Raw genomic sequence first — 23,375 nt, forward strand, 5'->3', positions numbered from 1 at the left:
AGTAAACCTCTGTTTTTGTTCCTATTTAAAAGCATCTAAAATTTATTTATTTATTGGTCAAGCTGCTCATTTACAAACACCAACCTTCTACAGTGGCAGTAATTGGTGGGATCGGTATAATTAGAAGGGGGGAAGAAAGCCTTTTAAAACCTAAATTTAAGGCAAAGTCAGCAACTTTTAAGGTGAAGTTTCTGTCAGATTTCCCTGGTGACTCTTTACAGTGCAGGCGAGTATTTAAATTAAGATAATGGTTCAAAATAACTGCCCCAATAAGTGGTTGTTTTTAAATTGCTGCTGAGAAGCAAAACTTAACACCTTGGAGTAGGGACTAAACTCCGAGAGCCAATAAAGGAGCACATCTAGCTGTGAAAATTAGATGCTTATCCAATCACCACAGATTTTATGAGGTACACTTTGAACCCTATTTTGCATTCAGAACTGCTTTAATGCTTCACAGTGTAGTTTCAACAAGGTGCTGGAAATTCCCACCCTGCCATTCAAATGTCGCAGCAGAAAAGGAGACTCACCAGACCAATATTTTTCAAATCTTTCGTCCACTTTTGGTGGTGTGGTCTTTGCTCCTCCAGGCCATCTGCTTAAAGGTTAAACGAGTTGTGCATTCAGAGATGCTCTTCTGCATTCCCTGGTTGTAGTAAGTTGTTATTGTGTGAATACCTCACAGCCATTCACACTATTGAGATCCTGTTTCTCTTTATTCTTTATCCTTAAATTCTAGTTATTCTAGTTGCTTCGTTTCTTTGCCGCTTAACTACTCCCTCAGTTTTCAGCCGATTTTCACCGTACAAACTTTAAACTTATGCTATTTCTGCTTTCGACTGCTATATCTTTTGGTGATGATAACTTTTATACTTTTTAAGATATTCCGCTTGTTATGCCATTTTTTTTGGCCCATTTTGCTGTCAGAGACCACATTAGTGTGATCACCAGTTTTGCTTGCTGGGCTGAGCCACGTTTTATCTCAGTGAGATGAGCAGCCATTCTCAGACTGGGAGGCCCGGGTTCAAATCCCGCTTATGGCAACATTTTCTTCAGTTAACACTTCAACTGTTTTAACTCTTTTCAACACAAATTTCAGCTTCTTCACCTCTATTTAGCAGAATTTTCAGTTTTTCACTACTTTTCAGCACAAATTCCAGCTTCTTCAGCTGTTTTTAGCTTAAACTTCAGCTTCTATACCTCTTTTCAGCAGAAATTCTGCTGATTCACCTGTTTTCAGCACAAAGTTCTGCTTCTTAACCTCTTTTCAGCAAAAAATTCTGCTAATTCACTGCTTTTCAGTACAATTTTCAGCTTTTTCACCTCTTTTCAGCACAATTTTTAGGTTCCTTATCTGTTTTTGCTGAACCTTCAGCATTTTCAGCTCTTTTCAGCAGCATTTAGCTTCTTCTGCACATTGAACATTTTTTCTCTCATCATATCTTTGTTCGAGTCCAGAGCTGGTTTGGCTCAATGGAAAGAGCGGCCGCTGTGAGATCTAGTGGCACAGGTTAGATTCCTACAGGTGACATTTGCTGCACATCTTCCTTGCTTGCATGTACTCTGCTTTCTTGACACTGCTTAGTGTACCCTTTCAAATACAGCCATTTTCAGCAAATACTTCTGCTTCTACACCTCTTTTCAGCAGATTATTCTGCTTTTTCAGTTGTTTTCAGCAGATTCCAATACGAGGCATTCACACTGCATTTTTGCAAGAAATGCAACTTTTTCTAGTTCTAGTTGCTTCCGTACGTTTTTCGCCGTGGATCTACTTCCGCAGTTTTTATCCGATTTAAAAAATTCTGCTATTTCTGCTAATGCCAGCTATATCTTTTGGTGCCCATAAATTATATACTTTTTGAGATATTGAATTTTTTTTTTGCAATATTTTGCCCATTGAAATGAATGGAACACATTATCAATGTGGTCACTTATTTCTGCTTGCTGGGCTGAGCTGTGTTTTAGCTCAGTGAGATGAGCAGCCGTTCTCAGACTGGGAGGCCCGGGTTCAAATCCCGCTTATGGTAACATTTTTTTCAGTTAACAGTAAAACTTTGTTTTACTTTTTTCAACACAAATTTTATGTTCTTCACTCCTTTTAGCAGAATTTTCAGTTTTTTCACCCCTTTTCAGCAGAAATTTTGCTGATTCACCTCTTTTCAGCGCAACATTCTGCTTCTTTACCTCTTTTCAGTAGAAATTCTGCTGATTCAACTCTTTTCAGCGGAATTTTCAGTTTTTTCAACTGTTTTCGGTTTTTATTTCATGGAGACTCGTGGAAACCAGTATGTAGGACATTTCTGAACTTAAAAAAAAAACAAAAAACTTTGTGTCATTGGAAATGTTCATTTACTCAAGAGAATGTATAGTTACTTTTAACTCTTTAACTAAAACAGTCATGTTGTGTTATGAATAGCATGTTGCAAAATGTCCCGTTTCCCCTTATTTCCTATCAGTTAGATTAAAAGTGCTCCAGCCAGGGACGCAAACAACTTTTGTTGTGTTGCCTCCAAACTGCAGTCCCATCTCTAGGATAAAGCTGTGATGTGCAGCAGCTCCTCCCTCGTTAATTACAGCTGCCTCCCAGAAAATTAGAAATATCTTTCAAAAACATGTGAATAAAGGTTGTGTGCTTATGGCACGTGGCTCTGCTCATTACTGATTACCTGATCAACAAGTAACGAAAGCAGAAAGTAACTCAGGGTCCTCACACTGGCTGTTTAAAAAGTTACTTTGAATTCAAAGTGGGCATTGTTATTTTCACCCCAGTTGAATGCTGCCAGGAATCGGGACCGCGCATGTGGCTGCCTGTGTGGTCTCGCGCTCGTTCACGGCCACATAAACACCTGATCTCTGCAGGGGGACAAATCCGGTGAGAATTTCCGCAGGAAACCGATCCCCTCTCATCGCAGATCCCCCTGCTGTAGAGAGCGAGGTTTCCTCCGAGCAGGATGGCGGATGGAGACACGGTGGTGGATCTGAGTGTGGGGGACAGCGGCCCGCTGCAGCTGAGGGACTACCGGAGACTGTCTCGGCTGTACTGCATGAATGGCGGACATCACCTCCAGATCCTCCCCGACGGGACGGTGCAGGGCCAGAGGGAAGAGAGTGACGCTCACAGTAAGATCACTGCGCGCTTTAACATCCAGGTCAGGCCTGCAGCATGACGCGTTCACTTCCTCTGCTGCAGGTGTTCCAGGTTAAAGCGCCATGCGTCCATTTCACTTTTTAAGTGAAATGCGGGACATCCCACTGCGTTAGTTTGTTGCAAAATGTCTGTGAGTTCAGTTTGAACGTGTTTATGAATGTGGATGGAGTCGGTGGTTGTCTGAGCACGAGAAAACACGCAGAAGTAGAAGGAAAGTTTACCGACAGGAGCAGTGGAATGGCGTGCTGGGAATGATGCCGCAGAGGCTCCTGTGAAATAAACATTTCTGGCCTTGAAAAGGTGGAAACAGGAAACCACAGCACGAGACATTTCGGTCATCATCAGATACTTTTCTGTATTGATCAGCCATCTGCAAGCTCTCTTTTTTTCTCTGTGCTACACCGCAGGTGAACCTATTCTAATCAAGAGGTTGGACAAAACAGAGAGAAACAGATTTTTTAAAAAAAAGATTGGTGGCTCTCTTTCTGCAGGAATATTTAAAGATTTCTGCTGAAGAATTTTCAGATTGTGAATAATAAAATAAAATAAATGCATCGACAGCTGTTTTTGATGTTTTATATTCAGATGCTGCAGATTTACCTTTGCACTGAAGCCTCTGAGCCAACCCATGAAATATTCATTATTTATATATTCAGATTTTGACAGTTTCTGTGTAATTTCTTGACTTTTATGTAATTGTTGTTATACTTTCAGCTGTTTTAAAGCTCAAAGCTGTGGACAGAGGCGTCGTGGTCATCCAAGGAACTGAAGCCAGCAGATATTTAGCCATGAGCGACGAAGGCCGTTTGTACAGTTCAGTGAGTATTTAAGGCAAATTTTATTTTTTTTAAATAAAGGTTTATGGGAAATATTACAAGAAAAACAAATCAGGAAACAATCAGGAATATTAACACTTAACATAAGACACATTTTATTATTCATTAAATTATTTTTTATCTGCTTGAATTGTTTGGTCTGTGTTATCTGCACTGACATCATGTTTTTAAACCTGATCCCACTTTGTTGCAGAGTTACAGTCCCATGTAAAAGCCTTGATCTACCTCTCATTTCTTTATATATTTCTTTATAAGAATTTAATGCAAATGTTTCAAAGTGGTTTTAAGCAGTAGGTCTTCAGGCTTTCTGAATGTCTTTTAAAGTTTCTCTGTGGACACTGGCTGAATTTTCACTCATTTTCAGTCCAGTGAAAATAATCCAAGAATTATTTGTTGTTGATGTTGTTTGGTAAGTCACTTAACAGACCTATGAATTCACTCCTAAAAAGACACCTAACTCGATGGATAAACCTTTTTTTCACTTTTTAGTTGAAAACCTGACATATCTTGGCATGGTGTGCAGTGTGTTCTGAAAAAACAAGAGAACATTGGATAAAATAGGATAAAAGAAGAGGAGACACCTAAAAACTATCTGCAACAGATGAATAGCATCTGTTTCTTGTGTCCTTTAGAAATGTTTTTTTTGCATCATATTCATTCTGTAAGTCTGTTTGTATATTTTAATAAATTTGCTGAACCTATTAAACCTACCACAGAAAGAAGGAGCTTCTTAAGACCTTTGCACACACTGTACTTTTAATATATTAGTTTTTTGTTCAATACCAAGAAGGCTGAAAAATCTGAGTAACAGAATAAGATTTCAACATCAGGGCATTCCCACAGTGTATTGATCACTGGTCATACTTCTCTGCTGCCTTGCCAGCACAGCTTAATGTAGGAGGACAAGACATAAACTCTGATTATTGATAGTGCAGGATTTACTGAATCAAAGTGGAACTATTAACTATTATTCTTAACCCTTTAAAATGTTTACATTTTCACCTCAAACTCAAACCTCATGAGATGTTATTTGAAATGTTCTTGCATTTGTCTCTCAGCCCACAGTTACAGATGAATGTTACTTCCTGGAGAGGCTGGAGGAGAACCACTACAACACATACCAGCCACAGAAATATCACGACAACAACTGGTACGTAGCTCTGAAAAAGAACGGAAAGCCTAAACTCGGCCCGAGAACCCACATCGGACAGAAAGCCGTCTTCTTTCTCCCCAGGCAGCTGGATGACTGAAGGAGCAAAACACACAGCGGTACCTCAACCGCAAAGGACCAGAAACACATAACCTCTAAATCATCAATAGGACTACTTACAGGAGATGGAGTGAAATCAAAAGATAATAAATCCAGATAAAAGGGAAGTGCAAAGGCAGTCTGTTTAGTGCATGGAGAGATCAAATGTCTCTTTATTTTAATAATACATCAAATCTATAGACACAACAAACACAACAGACATTTAGAGCAAACATGAACACATTAACCTGCAATTTAACATGAATTTGTGCTTCTTGGACTAAGAAGGTTTTCTGGGAAGAGTAAATAAATATATTGCCACTAATTATACCATTAGCTGGCTCATTGCATGTTAGTCCCGCTGTACTTTAGCTTTTCTGTAATCTGTGTTTTGTTCTTGAAACCTTGACTGGATAGAAAGTGCTACAGAGCTTAAAGCCTAACAAATTAACCAGTAAAGCTTTCCCAGAAGTGTTGCTGCTCTGTTATACTTCCAACAGTTACACATTGCTGCCACTAGAAGCCGCCACTGTGCACGATTACATCCTGTCCAAAGAAGTTTTATTTGCAACACTTAAATTTACCGGCCCCTTATACACATACACCACCAACCTATGAGTTAGCCCCTTTAATCACACTTATTAACAACTGTTTGTGCGCTCACGGTTTTTCACGGTTTGTCCAATAAGGCTTCATAACCTAAAACAATCATCAGTATGCTCGTTTCTACACTTGAAATATCCTGCACTGTTTATTTTACTATGCACTTAATGAGCCTTCATTTGTGTTCTACTGAGCTCTTGGTTCTATTTTATGTTACGCTTTTAAATATTTGTTGTATCTTATTGAACTATTTTAATGTTACCATATTTATAGTTCTTCAGTTGTACCCCATTGTAAACCACTTCATTTTGCTAGCCGTTTTCCTGTTACACATTAATGATGCATGCAGTGGATATAAAAAGCGTACACGCGCCTGTTAAAGTGCCTGCGGTTATGACGTTACAATAACGAGACCAAGATAATAAAACTTTTTTCCACCTTTAATGTGACCTTAAAACAAAACTTTTAGTGGATCAAATTAAAAACAAAACATTGTGGTTGCACATGCTCCTATAAATGGGAAGCTTACACTTTTTCTATCCACTGCATTTATGTATTCTGAGTAGGTGATGCATCAGTAACAACCCAGGAAGCTCAGCAGGTGCATTTAAAGTGACATTTATTTAACACTAAACAGTTTCTGTACAGTTTGATAACAACAAAAACCCCAGGCTGCAGCTCTACATCATATAGAAAGAAGCATAACTGGTCTGTAAATGAAAGCCATGGCATATGAAATATGAACTGTTGATTCAAGCGTCATTATAAAACAACATCCTGCACCACTTGCTTTATGTGTCTGTGACTTAATCTAATGATGGGAACGTCCTTATAGGCCGTGTTTCTAAAAGTGCACCTGCATTAAACATTCTTTGATAATAATTAATAATACTCACAACAGAGAAAACTTCTTACATAGTATGAAAAATTGAGAAATAATCATCAATTAAACCTTGAGGTAAAAACCCACCTGGAAGTAAAATACAAGTTCATTTCTACGTACTGAAATCCTGACAGCTTTTCCTCTGACAGCGAGTGGGACGTGGACTAGAAAGACTCAGGAGTCACCAAGAGGTCACGCTGTTACATCTAATTGGTATTTGTGAGGACATGGACCAGAAAATGTGCTCATATGCCCTTAAAAATCATCTCGGTCACTGTCAGTGCCAAAAGAAATTTGGCGTCTCCACAGCTGTCAGCAGAACAGCTCCGGGTTTTGTCACTTGACATTTGAGGCCATAGAGTTCCTTTTCCATCTTCTAGGATCAACCTGCACATGCAACTTGAATTCTCTTCCCTGGTTGGAGAGTTTTACCTGATTTAATGTACAACAAAAACATTGTAACAGGCAAAAATCATGGATGCCGCTTTGCTGTGTGTGAATCACATCTACTATGACAGTTTCTAAAAGCTGCAGACAACACTGTCCCCTCCTGGCAACACTGCTTAAAGCCAACAGGTGAGTGGAGGATGTGTTCATGAGTACTTCCGTATTTACAGCCTAAAGAAATCTAAAAATAGCTTAAACCTTGAAGAGCAGATTATTATAAAGTGTGTTGCATGCTATGGCAAGCTTACAGACTGTTGCGCTAATTAATACCTGTTGGCTTCAAGTGTCGCCAACACGAGACTCTCCCTATTTAATTGACCTTAAGGGCAGATGCATGCTCGTATGCTACCATCAAATGATATAAGGCATTACTTATACATTACAGACAGATGTAAATAGCACTTAACATTCGCCACTAATGAGTACATTGAGGGACTATTACTGTTAACCATTTGTCTTTAATAAAGGTTTGAAACAAAAGAAAACGAGTGATATAATTCCTGATTATTATTATTTTTTATTGACTCGAGTCGTCTTCATCTGGAACTCATCTGGCTGATTTCTGGTTAAGTGTCTTCTTTTATTTTAAACTCCTCTTCTTCTTCTTCTTCACATCCAGCTCTTCCACGTCCTGATTTTGACATAGGAAAATGAAGAAAACTGACATAACAGTGGAAATAAATCCTAATCTCAACCACAAATCTTACTTATCAACCTGACACACTGTATGTAGAGCCAGTTAATAACAGGGCTGCTCACTGAACTATTACCACTTGGTTAAATATAAATACATGTTTTACAGAAACGTGGTTTAATGCTTTTGAGATCATTTGTTGCTAATTTTGCTCTTAACAGTTCAGTTCATAATAGATCGAGTTGGTCTTCAGTGACCTGTTAATGATATGCTGTTTTAACTTTAACCTACAAGGGTCTCACAAGATCACGAGAGAGAATCCATCATAAACCAGTCTCTGAACCACAGCTGGTTGACCAATCAGCAGATAAGCGTTTCCCCTTCCACTGAGTTGGAAGTCGAGGGGAAATTTTTCACACATGCCCTGCAGGAAATGCTTGTGACAAACCAGACATCTGCAGTCAATCTGAACATAAAGCAGCTGCTGAGTACACAGGCTGGAGTGGTCCTCGGCCTGTATGCTGCTGCTCAGACGACACCCTAACCTCAACTAAAAGCTGTATTTTCACTGCAGTGCACTTTAGAGGTTTGAGCAGACACTTAGAGTAAAACAGATGTGTGTGAAAACAGATACAGGTTCTCTGCTCTGTGTGAAAGAAAGGAGGGGCAATGTTACATGAGCTGATGGCTCAGAAGTGTTAAGCTGGTTTTATGGTCAAGCAGAGCGAGCGTGTAGGCTTTCAGCTCCACTCCATGCTCTGCCCGTCTGCCTGCAGTGACCTCTGTGGTCAGATGGAGGCAGTGTACAAAGTCTCTGCTTACAATGGGTCAGTGAGCCACTGTTGCTCGTGGTGTTGTTGGTCCGTGAGCCAGCCACGGACCGACAGACCACACACAGAGCTGTCTGCACTTTTCATGAAAGCGGACGTGGATGGACATGTTTGTGGGACTATAAATCCCACTTAAGTCTAAAGAAGTGACGTCAAACTCTTTGTACTTCATGTGCACATACAGCTTACTTTGACTGTAAGTTGGCCAGACCAGTGAAACTCCTCTTTCTGTCAGCGTACAAATGTTTAACGACACACTTAATTACTAGGGGTGCAACGATATTCGTATCGATATTGAACCGTTCGATACAGTGCTTTCGGTTTGGTACGCATATGTATGGAACAATACAAAATTTTTAATTTATTTTATCAACTTTTCTTCTGACGATGCTGTCTGTGTTGAGAGCTCAGTGGATCTGCGTTCGACTACTCCGCCTAGGCTGCACTGTCGAGCGCAGATTCACTGAGCACAGCGGAAGCTAGCAAGACAGAAGCTCAGCTCGTTGCAAGATGGCAAATTTAACCTCCCCCACCCTCATTCAGATCTGGCCTTTGGAACTATTTTGGTCTTCATGTGATGTATGACCCTGAAGGTAAGCGCGTCATGGACAAAAGTAAAACAGTATGTCGGATGTGCCACCCAATGCTCAATTACATTGGTGGGAACTAGTGTGTTAGCGCAGTTAGCTCGTTAACGTGTTGGCCGTCCAGCCCCACGCACGGGGCGATCCGCGGTAGCTTGTTAACGGAGATTTGCCGTGTTGTGGCGTTAACGTCATTTCAGATTAACGCTGACAGCGCTAGTGGGAACAAAATGAATATGACTGCACATTTACGCCAACATCACCCTAGTGCAAAGACAAGTGGAAGCAGACAAAAACAACAAGCACGCATGCTACAAACTTTACCCGAGTCATTTAGACAGCCGTTAGCACATGATTCTCCTTATGGAGACCTGATATGTTTAATATGCTGCTGAGAATATAGCCCAGAAGAAGCATATAGTATAGCTTTTACTTTGGAAAGAGCCATTTCTCTGTAATAAACTCTCTTTTCCAAACATGAGTGATTTCTCAATCAGATAGATTTATTATTTTATACCTTTGTTGTTTCAGCAACATTAAATGTAAAAACTGTACTTTGAGTTAAAATATATATTTATAATTTTAATAAATGACAAATTAAAAAAGCATGAACATTTTCTTGTACCGAAAAAATATCAAACCGTGACACCAAAGTATCGAACCGAACCGAGAATTTTGTGTGTCGTTGCACCCCTATTAATTACATTTGATATATAAATCAAAAAGTGCAACTTCAACTGTACGTCTCAGTTTTTCTACATGATAAAGAAATCTTGCAGTAAATTAAAAATCTGTCAGCATACCTAAATAAGTATGTAAATTTGCTGATAAAGTTCTGGAAGCTCTTTAACATAATTCCCATTCATTCATAGAAACAAGCCATCCAGTGGACCAGATAGGAGTCTTTTCTGGCCCTTGGACTGCATTTTTGACATTCCCGGTCTAATTCAAGTGTTGCACCAAAGATTATCGGACTCCGACTGATGGCAGGGAAACTTGTTCAGGTCAAAGCTGCTGCTGCATGAAAGCTACACCGCAGATATGTTGTAACCACACAAAGTGAAACCCTACACCGTAACCGGACAGGTACCTCCCTGAAACTGTAAATACAGATCACATCAATGCAGGTAGCACCTATTCTGACTGGTCTCTTCAGTAGTGTAGATTCCTTCTGTGCATTGCTAGCTATTTTTTTCCACCATTTTTTGATTTAATTAATAATCATAACCTCAGTCTAACCACTTAGATGTCAGCAAATTCCTGGAGGGGGACTGCTGAAATCATGGGAATGGACATGACACTACTGCATTTCATTAACATGCATCTTCTCTCCCATGTTTAACAGCTTCCTGTTAAAAGGGAGGTCTTCCTTCCCACTGTCACCAGTGGTTAGAGCATTTCTAAACTGCAAGAAGTGCAAAGAAAAGCCTTATAGGCACTTCCTGCTCTCTGTTTTCACTCTTCTCCCGACTGACTTTGGCAAGAACCTGTTTTTCCAACTGGCTGCACTGAAAGTAGCCTGTGGATCTGATTGGTTAAATTTCACCTGTAATGAACAGACAGTTATTTTTGGCTTGCACCTGCGTTTTTCCAAAGGACAACATCCCTGCTGGTTCTGTGTCACACACACCATCTGGAACATCAGGTTAGTTTAATCACAGAGACAGGTGTTGACAGTGTTTGTGCTGTGCGCCATGTAGCAGCAAAGTCAGAGGACAGAGGTTACATGGGGAAGTAGCAGGTTTATGTTTAATCTGCTTAAGCTGAAAAATCGAAGAGGTCGTGAACAGCTTATTTTAATCTTTTCAGCAAGTCTATATTTTATTTTCACTTGGATGGAGCCACTACGAACTGTGGGTACCATTTGGGGTTTTTTGTTTAATGGCTGATTTCTGTGCTGTTTGTTTAGCTGCCATTCATAAATCAGTCCAACACGGATTTAAAGGTGCTGCCCACTAATGACAAACCTGACAGATAGTAAGCAAAAATTGATATTTTCTTCATGACCCATGCACCTTACCTTTAATAGATGAAGAGTACCCTTGTTCGAGGAAGGGTGGCGTAAGTGGGATCAGCCAGTTTACGCACTCTGGAGTAGTTCACGAAGCCTCTGATAAACAGCATAAAGCCTGCAGTCCAAACAGAAGACAGATTACCAAAGAAATGACCACACAACATAATTAGAGAAGTCTTAGCTATGTGTGGAGTGTTAATAATATAAAAATACAAGTATACTTATAAAACATCGTCTCTCACTCACCAAGTGCCAAGAACACCCACCACAACCAATACTGCCCATCAAAGTAACCGGGGAAATAGGTCGAAAACTGCAGAGACACAAGACGCAAGTTTCAATCAACAGTGTGACTCTGGTGGTCTGTCTTTAAGAACACAGCACCAAACACCACTTTGTAGAATCACGCAGCACATCTTTGACCACACACCCATCCATAACTTAAGTGGCACGAGTAATTTCAAGTGTTTTTGAAAATTAAGTGCTATTAAATAGATCATTAACCCTGTAACGCCAAATGCATCATATGGTAAATGGACTGATTCTTATATAGCGCTTTTCTACTCTCCCGGAGTACTCAAAGCGCTGTATACAACATGCCTCATTCACCCATTCACACCTACTCATGCAAGCACTTCTAAACACAAGTGCAAACTAAACTACATTCACACACATTCATACTCCGATGGATGCATCGGAGGGCAACTTGGGGTTAGTATCTTGCCCAAGGATATTTGGCATGCAGACTGGGGAAGCCAAGGACCACCAACCTTCCGATCAGTGATCAGATGATCACTGATCTGCTCTACCACCTGAGCCACAGCTGGGGTGGCTGTGGCTATCAGATATGATACTCGTGTATCATATCTGATACACGAGTTTTTGAGAACTTTAATTTATACAATCAGACACATGCAGTGTTTATTGCAACATGCTGTTTTTATTCCAACACGCTGCTATCTGACCTCTGACCTTGAAGCATTACATACTAAAATAAATAGTGTTTTTATCATCTTCACTCATTCGACTGGAGCAGATTTGGCTGAAATCTTTGGTTTGTATAAGCTGTAAAAACTTAAGACTTTAAGATATTCATGCAGTGTGAGATTTTGCAAAACTTTATGGCGTCATTGTGATGTCACAGGGCGTTTTATTGAAAAGATATAACCCTGTGTTTTACGGCTTTCCCCATACCCTTTCATACGATATATTACTTTATTCGCTTTCTTAAAAAAATTTTCCAAGGTCACTTTGAGCTTGGGCGCCAACAATAAAGGTCGAGATCAAATGATTAGCCAACATGGTTACTGACGTCCCCCCACAGCCTAGTGTAGTGTTGTTACATTTGAAGACAATGCATTAAAAAACATTTTGGGTAACATAAATCTTTTGCTGATTTTCACATTTGGTGTGACCTTGACTTGATTTCACCAAAATGAAATCAGCTCGAGCTGTCACTATCATCGACAGTCACACAAGATTTGAACCCATCTTGAAAACTACAGACGCTTACAAACAGACAAACTAATTGAACCGATTACATACGCACTCCTTTTGGGGGGAGAATGAACTGTCATATTATGGTTGAATTTTAACCACCCTGTGGAGAGCTGAGCTGAGCTGTGTGTGGCTCTTACCCTGACAATAAGAACCCATTTGATGAGCGACAGGCCAAAGCCTGAGATGGCCCCGTATCTGCCGGCGGCTGATGTGGTCAAACAGAACGACAAGAAGAAGCCAATCCAGTTGAAGAGGAATGCCACTGGAAAGACAGCAGTTAATTAACAGAAGGATCATTGATTTGTAAAGTCATCATGTTGGCACAGATTTAACAAAAAGAAGCTAAACAAAAGTTTAATTAAATTAAAGGAGAGTAAATTTTGTCCTCGATCGGTCAACAGAGTTGTACATTTGGATCAAGTCAGTTTATTGTTACGTTACAAAAGTCTGTTTCTTACTGAAGAAAGTGAGCATGAAGATGCCGTCGTTTCCTATTCGCAGCTGGTCGGCATCATCAAAGTCATCTCTGGCCACAAAGTCTTCCTCCTGCATCATCAAAAAGGATACGTTCAAACTATTAATTAAAATAACCTCAGTCTCTGCCTTGTTTAGTGTTTTATATGTGACAACACTAAGGCTACGTTCACACTGTAGGCGAAAGCACATCAAATCCGATTTTTTTGGACCCTATGCGACCCATATCCGATCATGGTATGACAGTGTGAACGGCACAAATTTGATATTTTCAAATCCGATCTGGGTCACTTTCGTATGTGGTACTGAATCCAATACATATCCAATGTTTTAGAAAGCGACTGCTGTTTGAATGATCATGTCACATTAAATCCGTCTTTTACGTCACTGACAAAAGACAGACGCCAATTATCAGCTCCGGAGAAGCGCCCGAGTGTGAACGTAGCCTTAGTCATTAGAAAGAAGTCTGAAATGAGACGAGTACCGTGACTCTTCCAGCGACCAGCGGGATGGCCGCCTCTGCTTTGCTTCTCTCAGCTTCATCATAGGAGGGCAAAGTGGTGGCAACGCTGTAGGATGGAGGGTTGGGAAATCTTCCTCCATCTTCCTTGTATTCAAAGAAAGCTGTGGGTGGACAAGCAACAAATAATTACAACTAATTAACAACAAATAAATATCTGTAATAATACCTTCCTCCACACAGCAGAAGACCTACAGAAAATAGTAAATCAAATCCTGTTATCACAGTGTATAAGAGCTGAAATTTTACACTTCCTACACTTTAATACTACACCAAACACTAGCATTATATAATTAATCAGTTGGTTTATTTCTCCAGTAAACGTGTGGTCTTTAAACTACAAAATCACTTTTCTAGAGCCTGTGATGTCTTCAAAAATACAAATGTTATTTTGAAAACAAGAAAACCAAAGACTGATTGTTCCTGATTTCCACCTCCCTGCTTTAATTTTTGCTAATCTGAACAACTGAGTGCAAACAAACAAATTTCTATGTGCTCACTCTGCTGATCTTTCCCATTTTCTTCACAGACCAGTTCTGTGCTAAATCTCAGTTGATGCTTTAAGGCAAGATTAATTATTAACACAGGTGTCCCTTGAAAGCAAAGCTAAGGCTGTATTGTATCATCCAAAACTCTGACAATGGCAGATCCTGATATAAACTCATTGGTGGCTTTATTAAGTACACCTGTTCAGAGAATGGTCCAAAGAGGAGAAACTATCCAGTGAAAGACAGACATCTGGGTGAAAATGCCTTGTTGATGTCAGAGGAGAATGGCCAGACTGCTTCATGGTCGTGGGAAAGCAAGTGCAACTTGAATAATTGCTTGTTACAACCAATGCATGCAGAAGAGCATTTCTTGAAGCAAATGGGCAAAACTACTGCCTGGTCTGTTGAGTTTCAATTTCTACTGAAACACTGGAGTTGTAGTGTCAATGAAAGCATGGATCCTTCCTGCCATGTATCAAATGTTCAGGTCTGTCATGATGGTGTGATGCTGTGGGGGATATTTTCTTTCCACATTTTGGTTCTTTAGCACCAACTTGTTTTGTTTAAGCATGCTTGAGTATGGTTGCTGATCATGTCTATCCTTTTATGACCACAGTATAGCCATATTCTGATGGACGCTTCACCTGACACCATGCCACACAGCTTGAATCATCTCAAACTGGTTTCTTGAACACAAGTTCACTGAACTCAAATGGCCTCCACATGAACCAGATCTCAATCCAATAAAGCACCTTTGGGGTGTGGTGGAACAGACAAACTGTTTCATGATGTGCAGCTGACAAATCTGCAGCAACTGTGACACGATTGTGTCAATATGGACCAAAATCTTTAAGGAATATTTCCAGCATGTTGTTAAATCTATGCCACAAAGCATTAATCCAGTTCCAAAAGCAAAACAGACAACATAGTACTACCTGGTGTACCTAATATAGTGTGTATAGAGTGTATTTGTTAGTGTTTCATTTTGAGGAGTGCTAAATGCCTTCTGTGGACCAACAATTAAATGAAATAGTTTGCTGTAAATGTAACTGAACACTTTTTTGGGCTGCTGTAAACTGAAGCACAGTTTATAATTTTGGCACACATCTACAAACAGTGAGTGCGACAACTGCCACTTCTTTAGCAACCTTCACTGTGCAATAGAGAGAGAGACAGATGGCTCGAAGCCATCCTCTGAAAGAAGGCAGAGATGTTAATTAAAGCATCAATTTTGAAAGCGAGAAACAAAGAAACCGAAGGTCAGCGAGTTTTAACATGTCTGACTGCTGACAGACAAAAATCTTCTTTCACTTCCTTCAAAAATGAAAGCTACAGCTGAGCTTTAGAAACCCAAAGCAGGAAGCAATGACTTACGTAAAACATTAGTACAAGAAAGACAACTGTGATATATTGCATGCACCCATTACTGTTTGTGCTCTCTACATACAAGCCAAGACTTATCTGGGTTGTTTGGCTACAATCCTGGAATACGCCTCCGCCTCGCTCAAACACTAACAGCACTAAAACAGATCAATGGACTCATCCAGGAAGAGCTATAGCTGCACCCTCTTATGGAACATGCTGACCCTTGCCCTCTTAAGAAGTGACATTGGAAACATGATAACGAGCCTGAGACCTTCCCTGCACATGACCTATTCTGCAATCCTATTTTAGGAAGAAAAGAATTAAACAAACTTCACACAATTATACGTGTAAATACAAAGTACAAATGATATATGGTGCATCTGGACTGTAATTAAGATTTCTGTGAGAGAAACTAAATATTTATCTGATCTTTAACAAGATGCAAAATAAGCTCACAAAATCTGCATGCAGGGAAACCTGTCACCAGAAAAGCTTCAACATCAAAGTGCTTTGTACAAGTCGAAGCAGTGATCACATAGGTGGCAACTTGTCAAATTACAGCTGTTAAAAACAGCCAGTGTTCATAATGTTTCTCTCTTCCTGCTTTTAAATTCACTTATAATTGACAATTAGGTCGCACAGACACATCTGGAATTAAATTGTGTTTTTAAGAAAATGAAGTGATTTGACAGCGTGTGACCAAGCTAACCTGCATTTGCTGCAGCAATGCTGCTGTATGGTGGTGGGGCGTCCTGGGCAGGACCCTCCTGGGAAGGCTGGGCGGGCTCTTCCTCATTCACCAGCTGGAGAAACATTAATAGACAACAACACAAACTGGGTCTCGCTTACAGTACACGGTCCTTTCAGATAAGTAAGCAGCTGCAATTTAGAAAAGGGAACAATGCTGTCTGCATAGGGGAGGTCAAAATGATAGCATTTACACTGTGTGATAGCAGATATTTGTCTGCCATGTTGTTTATATCATGGCAACTATCCCCAGGGAAGATTTCTGCTTGTACTGGGCCATTATAGACAATTACATGAGTCATTAAACAGGGCCTGCTGTACGGACATACTGGCTCTGTCAGCCACTTCCTTCTCCCAAACACAGACTAGACAATCTGGATTTGATACTTACGGATATTCTCATTTAAATAACATTATCGGACAGTAACCTCTTATCATTACCAACGACACACAATGCAGGTTGTATTATAAACCGTGGGCTGCTGATTGCAGACATCATTTGCACATTAGTGCTGTGTGCCGATTTAAGCGAGCATGCAGCAGCTTCACTTCAGCATTTTGACCCTGATCCGTCTCTAAGGTTTCAGTCACTGACAGGGAGGATTGGTCAGTGAGCCAGGACAGCTTTGGATCAAGTCTAGACACCACACAGCACTCCTGTGCAGGCCAGCAACGCCAGCTAACGCTAGGAGTGGCTAATTAGCTGCTAAATAAATATGGCCTATACAGCATTAAAATTATATATGATGAATATATGAGTACAGCAGTTGCAGTGGAAGAAATTCTGTTTAATAAAAGCATAAAACATGCCACTCAACATCGGGCCCGCCCGTAAACAAATGACAGCTGAGTTCGCTGTTTTGCTCTCAGTGACAGGCTAATGTTGACTGAGCAGCAGCTAGCTGTTAGCCACATTTAAGTGTGACGGCAACCTGTTACCTACCTCCTGATATCTGACGCTGCTGTTTTGTTCTGCCATAGCTGAAGAGGAGCGAAATAACTGTACAGTACTCCCTCTGCTTCTGCCGTGAAACTGTGTAATGTAAAAGGAATCTCGCAGGCGAAGTAGCAAAGATAACGCTGCCTTCTAGTCGGCCATCTCCTTCCTTCTCCGCTCCTGGTAGTGGCAGAGCTGGTGCTGCGTTCAAGTGCAGTCGGAAACGACATTTTTTCAATTGTTAGCGCGTGAAAGATCGAGGGGGGAAAAAAAGCACAAATTATAAGCCCATAACTGTCAATTATATATATTTTACGCTGCAAAGGGGAATTGCTACAGTGTATAATATATCAAAATTAAATGCACTTTTTTGGAAGAAATTGCTCATTTAAAGTGTTATAATACATAATATGACTGTTGATGAGCTAATATGATGTGCCATCTTCCGAGATTTCTTATTGAGCATCTGAAATTAAGCAAATATGAAGTGTGAGGCAGTATTCTAGTTAACAAAAACAGTTGTGCGGATGGATTTTTGTTGTTTTTTTGGGGTTTTTTTGCCATTTGCAAGTCAAAAAATTTGGGCTAATAACTACATATCAAGTTTACATATAATAATTATAATAAGTCTGCAGGCATTTTCCCCAGTAGTGAAAATAAACTTTCATAGCACTTCCACCCTAAGAAAACCAGTAAAAATAACAAGGAGCACTTGAAGGCAACAGGAGTTCATTCCTGTTTGTCACAAGACTGGAAGGACAGACTGAAAACCACAGCATGTCCCAAGAAACACATAAGATGTACAAATTAAATTTGCTTTATTACAAAGAACAAATGAGCAGTTGTATGAAGAATCATCTATACCAGCACTAAATTATCTCTATGAAAAGTAGTTGTGAGAAAATCTTGCTTGATCTTGAAGAAGGAAAAACATAATCAATGGAATTATTGGAGTGCTCATTTGGTCAAATGCCTCTTGAATCCAGGATGTTTGAGAGAGGTCTCCCTCAGTTTTTCTTCGGCTCTGATGGAGGTGACTCTACCAGCTTGTTGTGGACATGCATCATCCCTGCGGACAAAAAACAAGACTCAGTAGTTTTTCTATGACTCATGTCTGCTTTGGAAATATTTTTTCTTAATCAGCTGGAAATATAAAATGTTTTTCTCCCACTCAGCAACTGCATGATCTGTGATTCAGTGTCTCACCTTTAAAATACTTCACAGTTTTGACTCGCAGTTCCAGGGTGGCGTCTTCATCGCACACAAAAATGGTCTGTGGGTGCTGCTGGAAGGCAGACACTGTCCACATGTGATTCACACCTTCCTCTATGGCTTTGTACAAAGCAAACGCCTTGTGTGCTCCGGTGATGAGAATCATGACCTGAGGACAGATTGAAAACAGAGAAATAACTCAGCAAGTTCAGAAGTTAACTGATGACCACTCGTCTTGATATTTAGGCACAGCAGCAAAAACACAAACACCAAGGCACATGGCTGACACTGAGCCAGACTCCCAACCTCTTTGGCATCCATGACAGTGCCCACTCCCACCGTCAGCGACATGGTGGGGACTTTTGAGAGATCTCCATCAAAGAATCGGGCATTGGCCATGATGGTGTCCTTCGCCAACGTCTTCACCCTGGTCCTGGATACCAGACTTGAACCAGGCTCATTAAATGCAATGTGGCCATCAGGTCCAATACCTGACACAGAACAAGAAGAGGGGGCTTAATTGTTTTGCAATCATTTATTACAGGGCAGAAGAAAAGAAATGTGTGGCTGACTAGCTGCAGTATTTTCACTTTTATCTGTGCGCCTCCTGACCTCCAACAAACAGCTGAATCCCCCCAGCAGCTGTTATTTTCTTCTCAAAGGAGTCACACTCTGCCTGCAGGTCCGCGGCGTTGCCATCGAGGATGTGCGTGTTCTCTGCTTTTATATCTATGTGCTTGAAGAAGTTATTCCACATGAAGGAGTGGTAGCTCTCAGGATGATCTCTGGGAAGTCCTATAAAAGGAGTTTATGGCAGTTTCTTATGCAAGACCAGAGCTTGGAAGCGTCCCTCACTCTGTATGCTTAAATGGCACAATAGAGAACAATCAGGACCTACCTACATATTCATCCATGTTGAAAGTCTTCACGTACTGGAATGAGAGATCTCCATTTTTGTAGTATTCAATCAGCTTCTTATAACAACCTAAAGGAGTACTTCCTGTAGACGGGCAGAGAAAGCAACAAAGGAGGGAGAGGAGGAAACGTAGGCTGCACATTAAAATCATGCAAATCTAAATACATGTGCTAAATGCTACATCACAGGGTTGCACGTTTCTCTTACCTGTAGGGAGCCCCAGAGTGAAGTATTTGTTGGGGCCAGGGCTGAACTGTAAAATCTTGTTTCTAATGTACTTTGCTGCCCATTCGCTCGCCTGGTCGTAGTCGTTCAGGATGATGAGCTTCATGGTCCTGCAAAAGCCAAAACAGTGAGAAATGAACGCGTTGCTTGTCTAAACAACTTCAGATTCTAAGAAGATCGGCTCAAAACACTCCTTGTCAGACTTTAGACTCAAGCAGAGCAGTTGGAGCTCCGAGGTTTCCGAGCATACTCGCAAATCGCTCACAGCTTTACTCACCCGCGCAGTGTCGTCAGAACCTCACATTTACTGATTAAAAAAAAGTACTTTATTTAATGCAGCCAGCTTTACCTTTCAGATTTCAGTCCGAGCACACGGCTCTGGATGGATCATGTGACTTTCTGTCGGAGGCGAACAGCGCGCACTGCGGAAGAGACGAAAACTGAACTTCAAGCCCAAGAGCTGAGAAAACAAAAGGCACCGGGCTGCTCCACAGCGCCCTTTAATGACAAAAAAGCCTGTGTTCCAAAGGCCAGTCCTTTTTTACTTTTACGCGAGAGTTTTGAACGATTATTGTGAGCTTTTAACAAAAAGAATGAGTCTGCTGTTGCACAAACGCCCTCTCAGCTTCCCAGGATCTAAAAGTCTAAACAGTAGCATCTGTACATTATGTCCACTTAACCTTTCATCATTGCCCAAAATGCATTCCCGACCAAACAACAGCTGCCGATGGGTGAAAGAAGCTTTTGAAATATTCGAAAAACTAAGATTGTTTGCAGTTTTTAAAATAACCAATTACGTTTCTGATATTAATGTTAAAATAATAAACTCTGCATCTTTATGGTGAGGGCTCCTTTTAAGGCTCAGACACTCATTAAATTAATTGTATAAATTCTCATGTATAAAAAAGTGCTGCTAAAAGGCGTCATTGATGAAAAAAGGTGATTAGAATAAAATGATTTTGGAATACTAAGTCCCGTTTACTTATCTATTGTTGTTTTACCAATTTTTCCACGTTTTTTGAATTGTAATAATCGATTTATTCAGCATGATCATAGACCCAATCTACCTACTCAGTAAGGAGTATTGGTGTGAAAAACAGAGGAGTAAGATCAAAATGTTGATCTCTTTTATTGAACTTTTGAATCCATTCCAGGCCTTTTATTTGTCCTTAAATATTATTAAAGACCGTTGAAACGAGCTACATTTAGATTCAGCATGTGCTGTGCTCTCTGCAGCTTTACAAGTATAAGTGGGTGTAGATGTTGGATATGGACTGACTGTTATACAAACACACTGTTGGGTATTTCCATTTTTTCAGTAATCTGGGTATAGAAACACACTGTGTGTGTGCTGGTCATGTGTCCTGTGTGGTATGGCTGCATCCATGGGCTCAGAATAAGATAGGAGATAGGCACGAACTCGTCCATCACCAGGCAGGATGACAATAGAGAAGCTCAATAACATTGTTTGCTTCATGTAGCATTCCTATCAATCTTGATGAGCTTTTATAAACCTCTCTGTCTTTTTTGCCCTCCTGTCTGCATGTTTGTCCTTATCTTCTTGTTTCTCTGTAGGGTGACCAGTACAGACACATGTTTTCTGTACAGAAATCTGTTCTTTACTACTATTATTGTCCTTATTATTTTAATATTATTGTTTTGTTTACTCGTATTGTTGCCTGCTGCTAAACTAAACAAATTTCCCCTTGTGGGACAATAAAGAATTTAATTTGAATTGAATTTGGTCTATATATTTGTGAGGAGCTGGGCTTCTGTGCTTAGGCTAGAAGAAGTGGTAGAAAATACATTCATGGTTTATTGTTTTGTTTTTATTTTAGAATTTAACTTTCATTGACATGGTTGATATGAACAGTAGAACACTCTTCATTGCCCATAATGCACTTCACATTGCATCACACTCTTCTTCTTCTACAGAGTATAATGTGCAAAGTTGATAATGGACAATACGAGGTGCCACATTAAACAGCATTTAAAGTATGGTTGATTATTTTAGAATGTGATTAATGGTTTAAAACAGACAAATCTTTAGTCAGCAGACTAACAGCTCACAGCTCCTCTCAGCGACCACTGACCCACTGTAACCAGAAGAGGGCAGCAGTGCCAAGGAAGAAGAGATGAGATGATGGCAATGATGAAGGAACAAGTTGTTTTGCGAAGAGAATATCTTAATTTATAAATGAGACAGAGTCATTTATTGTGACAGTAATTCTTTGTTTATACACTCATCAGGTCCCAATCAGCCCAAATAGCAAAGAAAAGTTAAAAATGCATGCCATGAAAGAGTTCAGGTCTTGGGAGGTTAAATATGCTGTCACATTAATGTTGGGAGCTGTGATGCAGGGTCCCACATTGCATGCAGGTCTGGTACGGATCTGGTGTCAAGCCGGCACTGCTGGCTGACAGCTGGCATGATAAGTGGTATGTCATCCAGATGTGGGCCAGGCCTGGCATAGATGGCACTGTCTATGTGATGGCATACCATATCTGGCTCGATTGTAGTATTGTTTATGTCGCCCAGGCTCATAGAAATCAGGCCTGGCCCAGATCTGGCATCAAGCTGTCACTTCTGACTGACTGGTTTCATGGCCGGGTGTATGTCAACCAGATGTGGGCTAGGTCTGGCAATGAGGCACTATTTATGTTCCTATTTTAGTTAGAAGACCCAAATGCCATGTTGCAATACTATACTGCTATGGTAGCCAGTGTTTTAAATGCAGATTTGACAGGTTTGTGAGTGTACACTTTATCCAAAACCTAGTGAGGATTTATGCACGTCTACCACAGGCTGGCTGTAGATCAGGAGGTACAGCAGGTCACCTACTGATTGGAAGGCTAGTGGTTCGATCCCTGGCTCCTCCAGTTTGCATGCCAAGAGTACGAATGTAGTTAGGAAGCACGTCTCGTCATGTTCCTTTTGCACTATTATGTTCCGGCACATGTTGTTATTACATGGCTTGATTAAGGTACACATGAGGCTGACATCTGGAGCCAGAGCTGAAGCTGGGCCAGCACAGGACCACCAGTGTGTCTGCAGCTGGCCCATGTGTGGGCCACCAAAGGGCCGTCATTCTTTGCGGTATGAGGGCCATGTGTAGGCACATTGTGTGGGCCAGATCCACTTTAATTTTTGAAACATTTTTTTGAACTTTTGAATCCATTCCAGGCCTTTTATTTGTCCTTAAATATCATTAAAGACCGTTGAAACGAGCTACATTTAGATTCAGCATGTGCTGTGCTCTCTGCAGCTTTACAAGTATAAGTGGGTGTAGATGTTGGATATGGACTGACTTTTATACAGACACACTGTTGGGTATTTCCATTTTTTCAGTAAACTGGGTACAGAAACACACTCACAGTGTGTGCTAGTCATGTGACCTGTGTGGTATGGCTGCATCCATGGGCTCAGAATAAGATAGGAGATAGGCATGAACTCATCCATCACCAGGCAGGATGACAATAGAGAAGCTCAATAACATTGTTTGGTTCATGTAGCATTCCTATCAATCTTGATGAGCTTTTATAAACCTCTCTGTCTTTTTTGCCCTCCTGTCTGCATGTTTGTCCTTATCTTCTTGTTTCTCTGTAGGGTGACCAGTGCAGACATCTGTTCTTTATTACTATCATTGTCCTTATTATTTAAATATTATTGTTTTGTTTACTCTTATTGTTGCCTGCTGCTAAACTAAACTAATTTCCCCTTGTGGGACAATAAAGAATTTGTTTTGAATTGAATTGAATTGAATTT

The 23,375-nt window shown here is 40.4% G+C and overlaps 3 protein-coding genes across 4 annotated transcripts; 1 reads left to right on the forward strand and 2 right to left on the reverse strand.

Annotated features, from left to right (window-relative positions):
* The first annotated feature begins 2,834 nt into the window (after positions 1-2,834).
* On the forward strand, positions 2,835-7,164 carry fgf1a (fibroblast growth factor 1a). Its single transcript, XM_006781541.2, has 3 exons — positions 2,835-3,117; positions 3,860-3,963; positions 5,040-7,164. The coding sequence occupies exons 1-3, from the start codon at positions 2,949-2,951 to the stop codon at positions 5,229-5,231; spliced, it is 465 nt and encodes a 154-aa protein (XP_006781604.1). The 5' UTR covers positions 2,835-2,948; the 3' UTR covers positions 5,232-7,164.
* Positions 6,436-17,465, reverse strand: ndfip1 (Nedd4 family interacting protein 1). The gene is made up of 8 exons (XM_006781542.3): positions 17,263-17,465; positions 16,282-16,375; positions 13,684-13,823; positions 13,184-13,271; positions 12,863-12,987; positions 11,472-11,538; positions 11,232-11,340; positions 6,436-7,794 (listed from the first exon to the last, which is right to left on the reverse strand). The coding sequence occupies exons 1-7, from the start codon at positions 17,296-17,298 to the stop codon at positions 11,234-11,236; spliced, it is 657 nt and encodes a 218-aa protein (XP_006781605.1). The 5' UTR covers positions 17,299-17,465; the 3' UTR covers positions 6,436-7,794; positions 11,232-11,233.
* A 592-nt stretch (positions 17,466-18,057) lies between these two features.
* On the reverse strand, positions 18,058-20,095 carry gnpda1 (glucosamine-6-phosphate deaminase 1). 2 transcript variants are annotated; one of them, XM_006781540.3, is made up of 7 exons: positions 19,959-20,095; positions 19,592-19,719; positions 19,367-19,468; positions 19,081-19,263; positions 18,775-18,959; positions 18,463-18,637; positions 18,058-18,325 (listed from the first exon to the last, which is right to left on the reverse strand). In XM_006781540.3, exons 2-7 carry the CDS (start codon positions 19,713-19,715, stop codon positions 18,264-18,266), a joined length of 831 nt encoding a protein of 276 aa, XP_006781603.1. In that variant the 5' UTR covers positions 19,716-19,719; positions 19,959-20,095; the 3' UTR covers positions 18,058-18,263. The 2 variants fall into 2 exon arrangements, with proteins under 2 accessions (XP_006781603.1, XP_035767020.1); XM_035911127.2 differs by having other exon boundaries at positions 19,887-20,026.
* Positions 20,096-23,375: the final 3,280 nt, after the last annotated feature.

The sequence above is a fragment of the Neolamprologus brichardi genome, chromosome 2, assembly GCF_056152115.1.
Source record: "Neolamprologus brichardi isolate AB-2024 chromosome 2, ASM5615211v1, whole genome shotgun sequence".
Classification (NCBI taxonomy): domain Eukaryota; kingdom Metazoa; phylum Chordata; class Actinopteri; order Cichliformes; family Cichlidae; genus Neolamprologus; species Neolamprologus brichardi.

Bases quoted from the DNA above. Each gene is read 5' to 3' on its own strand.
- fgf1a (XM_006781541.2), top strand. From the start codon at position 2,949: ATGGCGGATGGAGACACGGTGGTGGATCTGAGTGTGGGGGACAGCGGC. The intron at 3,118-3,859 runs GTAAGATCACTG...TTATACTTTCAG, and splicing joins GGAAGAGAGTGACGCTCACA to CTGTTTTAAAGCTCAAAGCT. The intron at 3,964-5,039 runs GTGAGTATTTAA...TTTGTCTCTCAG, and splicing joins AAGGCCGTTTGTACAGTTCA to CCCACAGTTACAGATGAATG.
- gnpda1 (XM_006781540.3), bottom strand. From the start codon at position 19,715: ATGAAGCTCATCATCCTGAACGACTACGACCAGGCGAGCGAATGGGCA. The intron at 19,469-19,591 runs GTAAGAGAAACG...GCCCGTCTACAG, and splicing joins CACTCTGGGGCTCCCTACAG to GAAGTACTCCTTTAGGTTGT. The intron at 18,960-19,080 runs GTCAGGAGGCGC...GTTCTGTGTCAG, and splicing joins GATTCAGCTGTTTGTTGGAG to GTATTGGACCTGATGGCCAC.
- ndfip1 (XM_006781542.3), bottom strand. From the start codon at position 17,298: ATGGCAGAACAAAACAGCAGCGTCAGATATCAGGAG. The intron at 13,272-13,683 runs GTACTCGTCTCA...TTGATGATGCAG, and splicing joins TGGTCGCTGGAAGAGTCACG to GAGGAAGACTTTGTGGCCAG. The intron at 12,988-13,183 runs GTAAGAAACAGA...CTGTCTTTCCAG, and splicing joins CTTCATGCTCACTTTCTTCA to TGGCATTCCTCTTCAACTGG.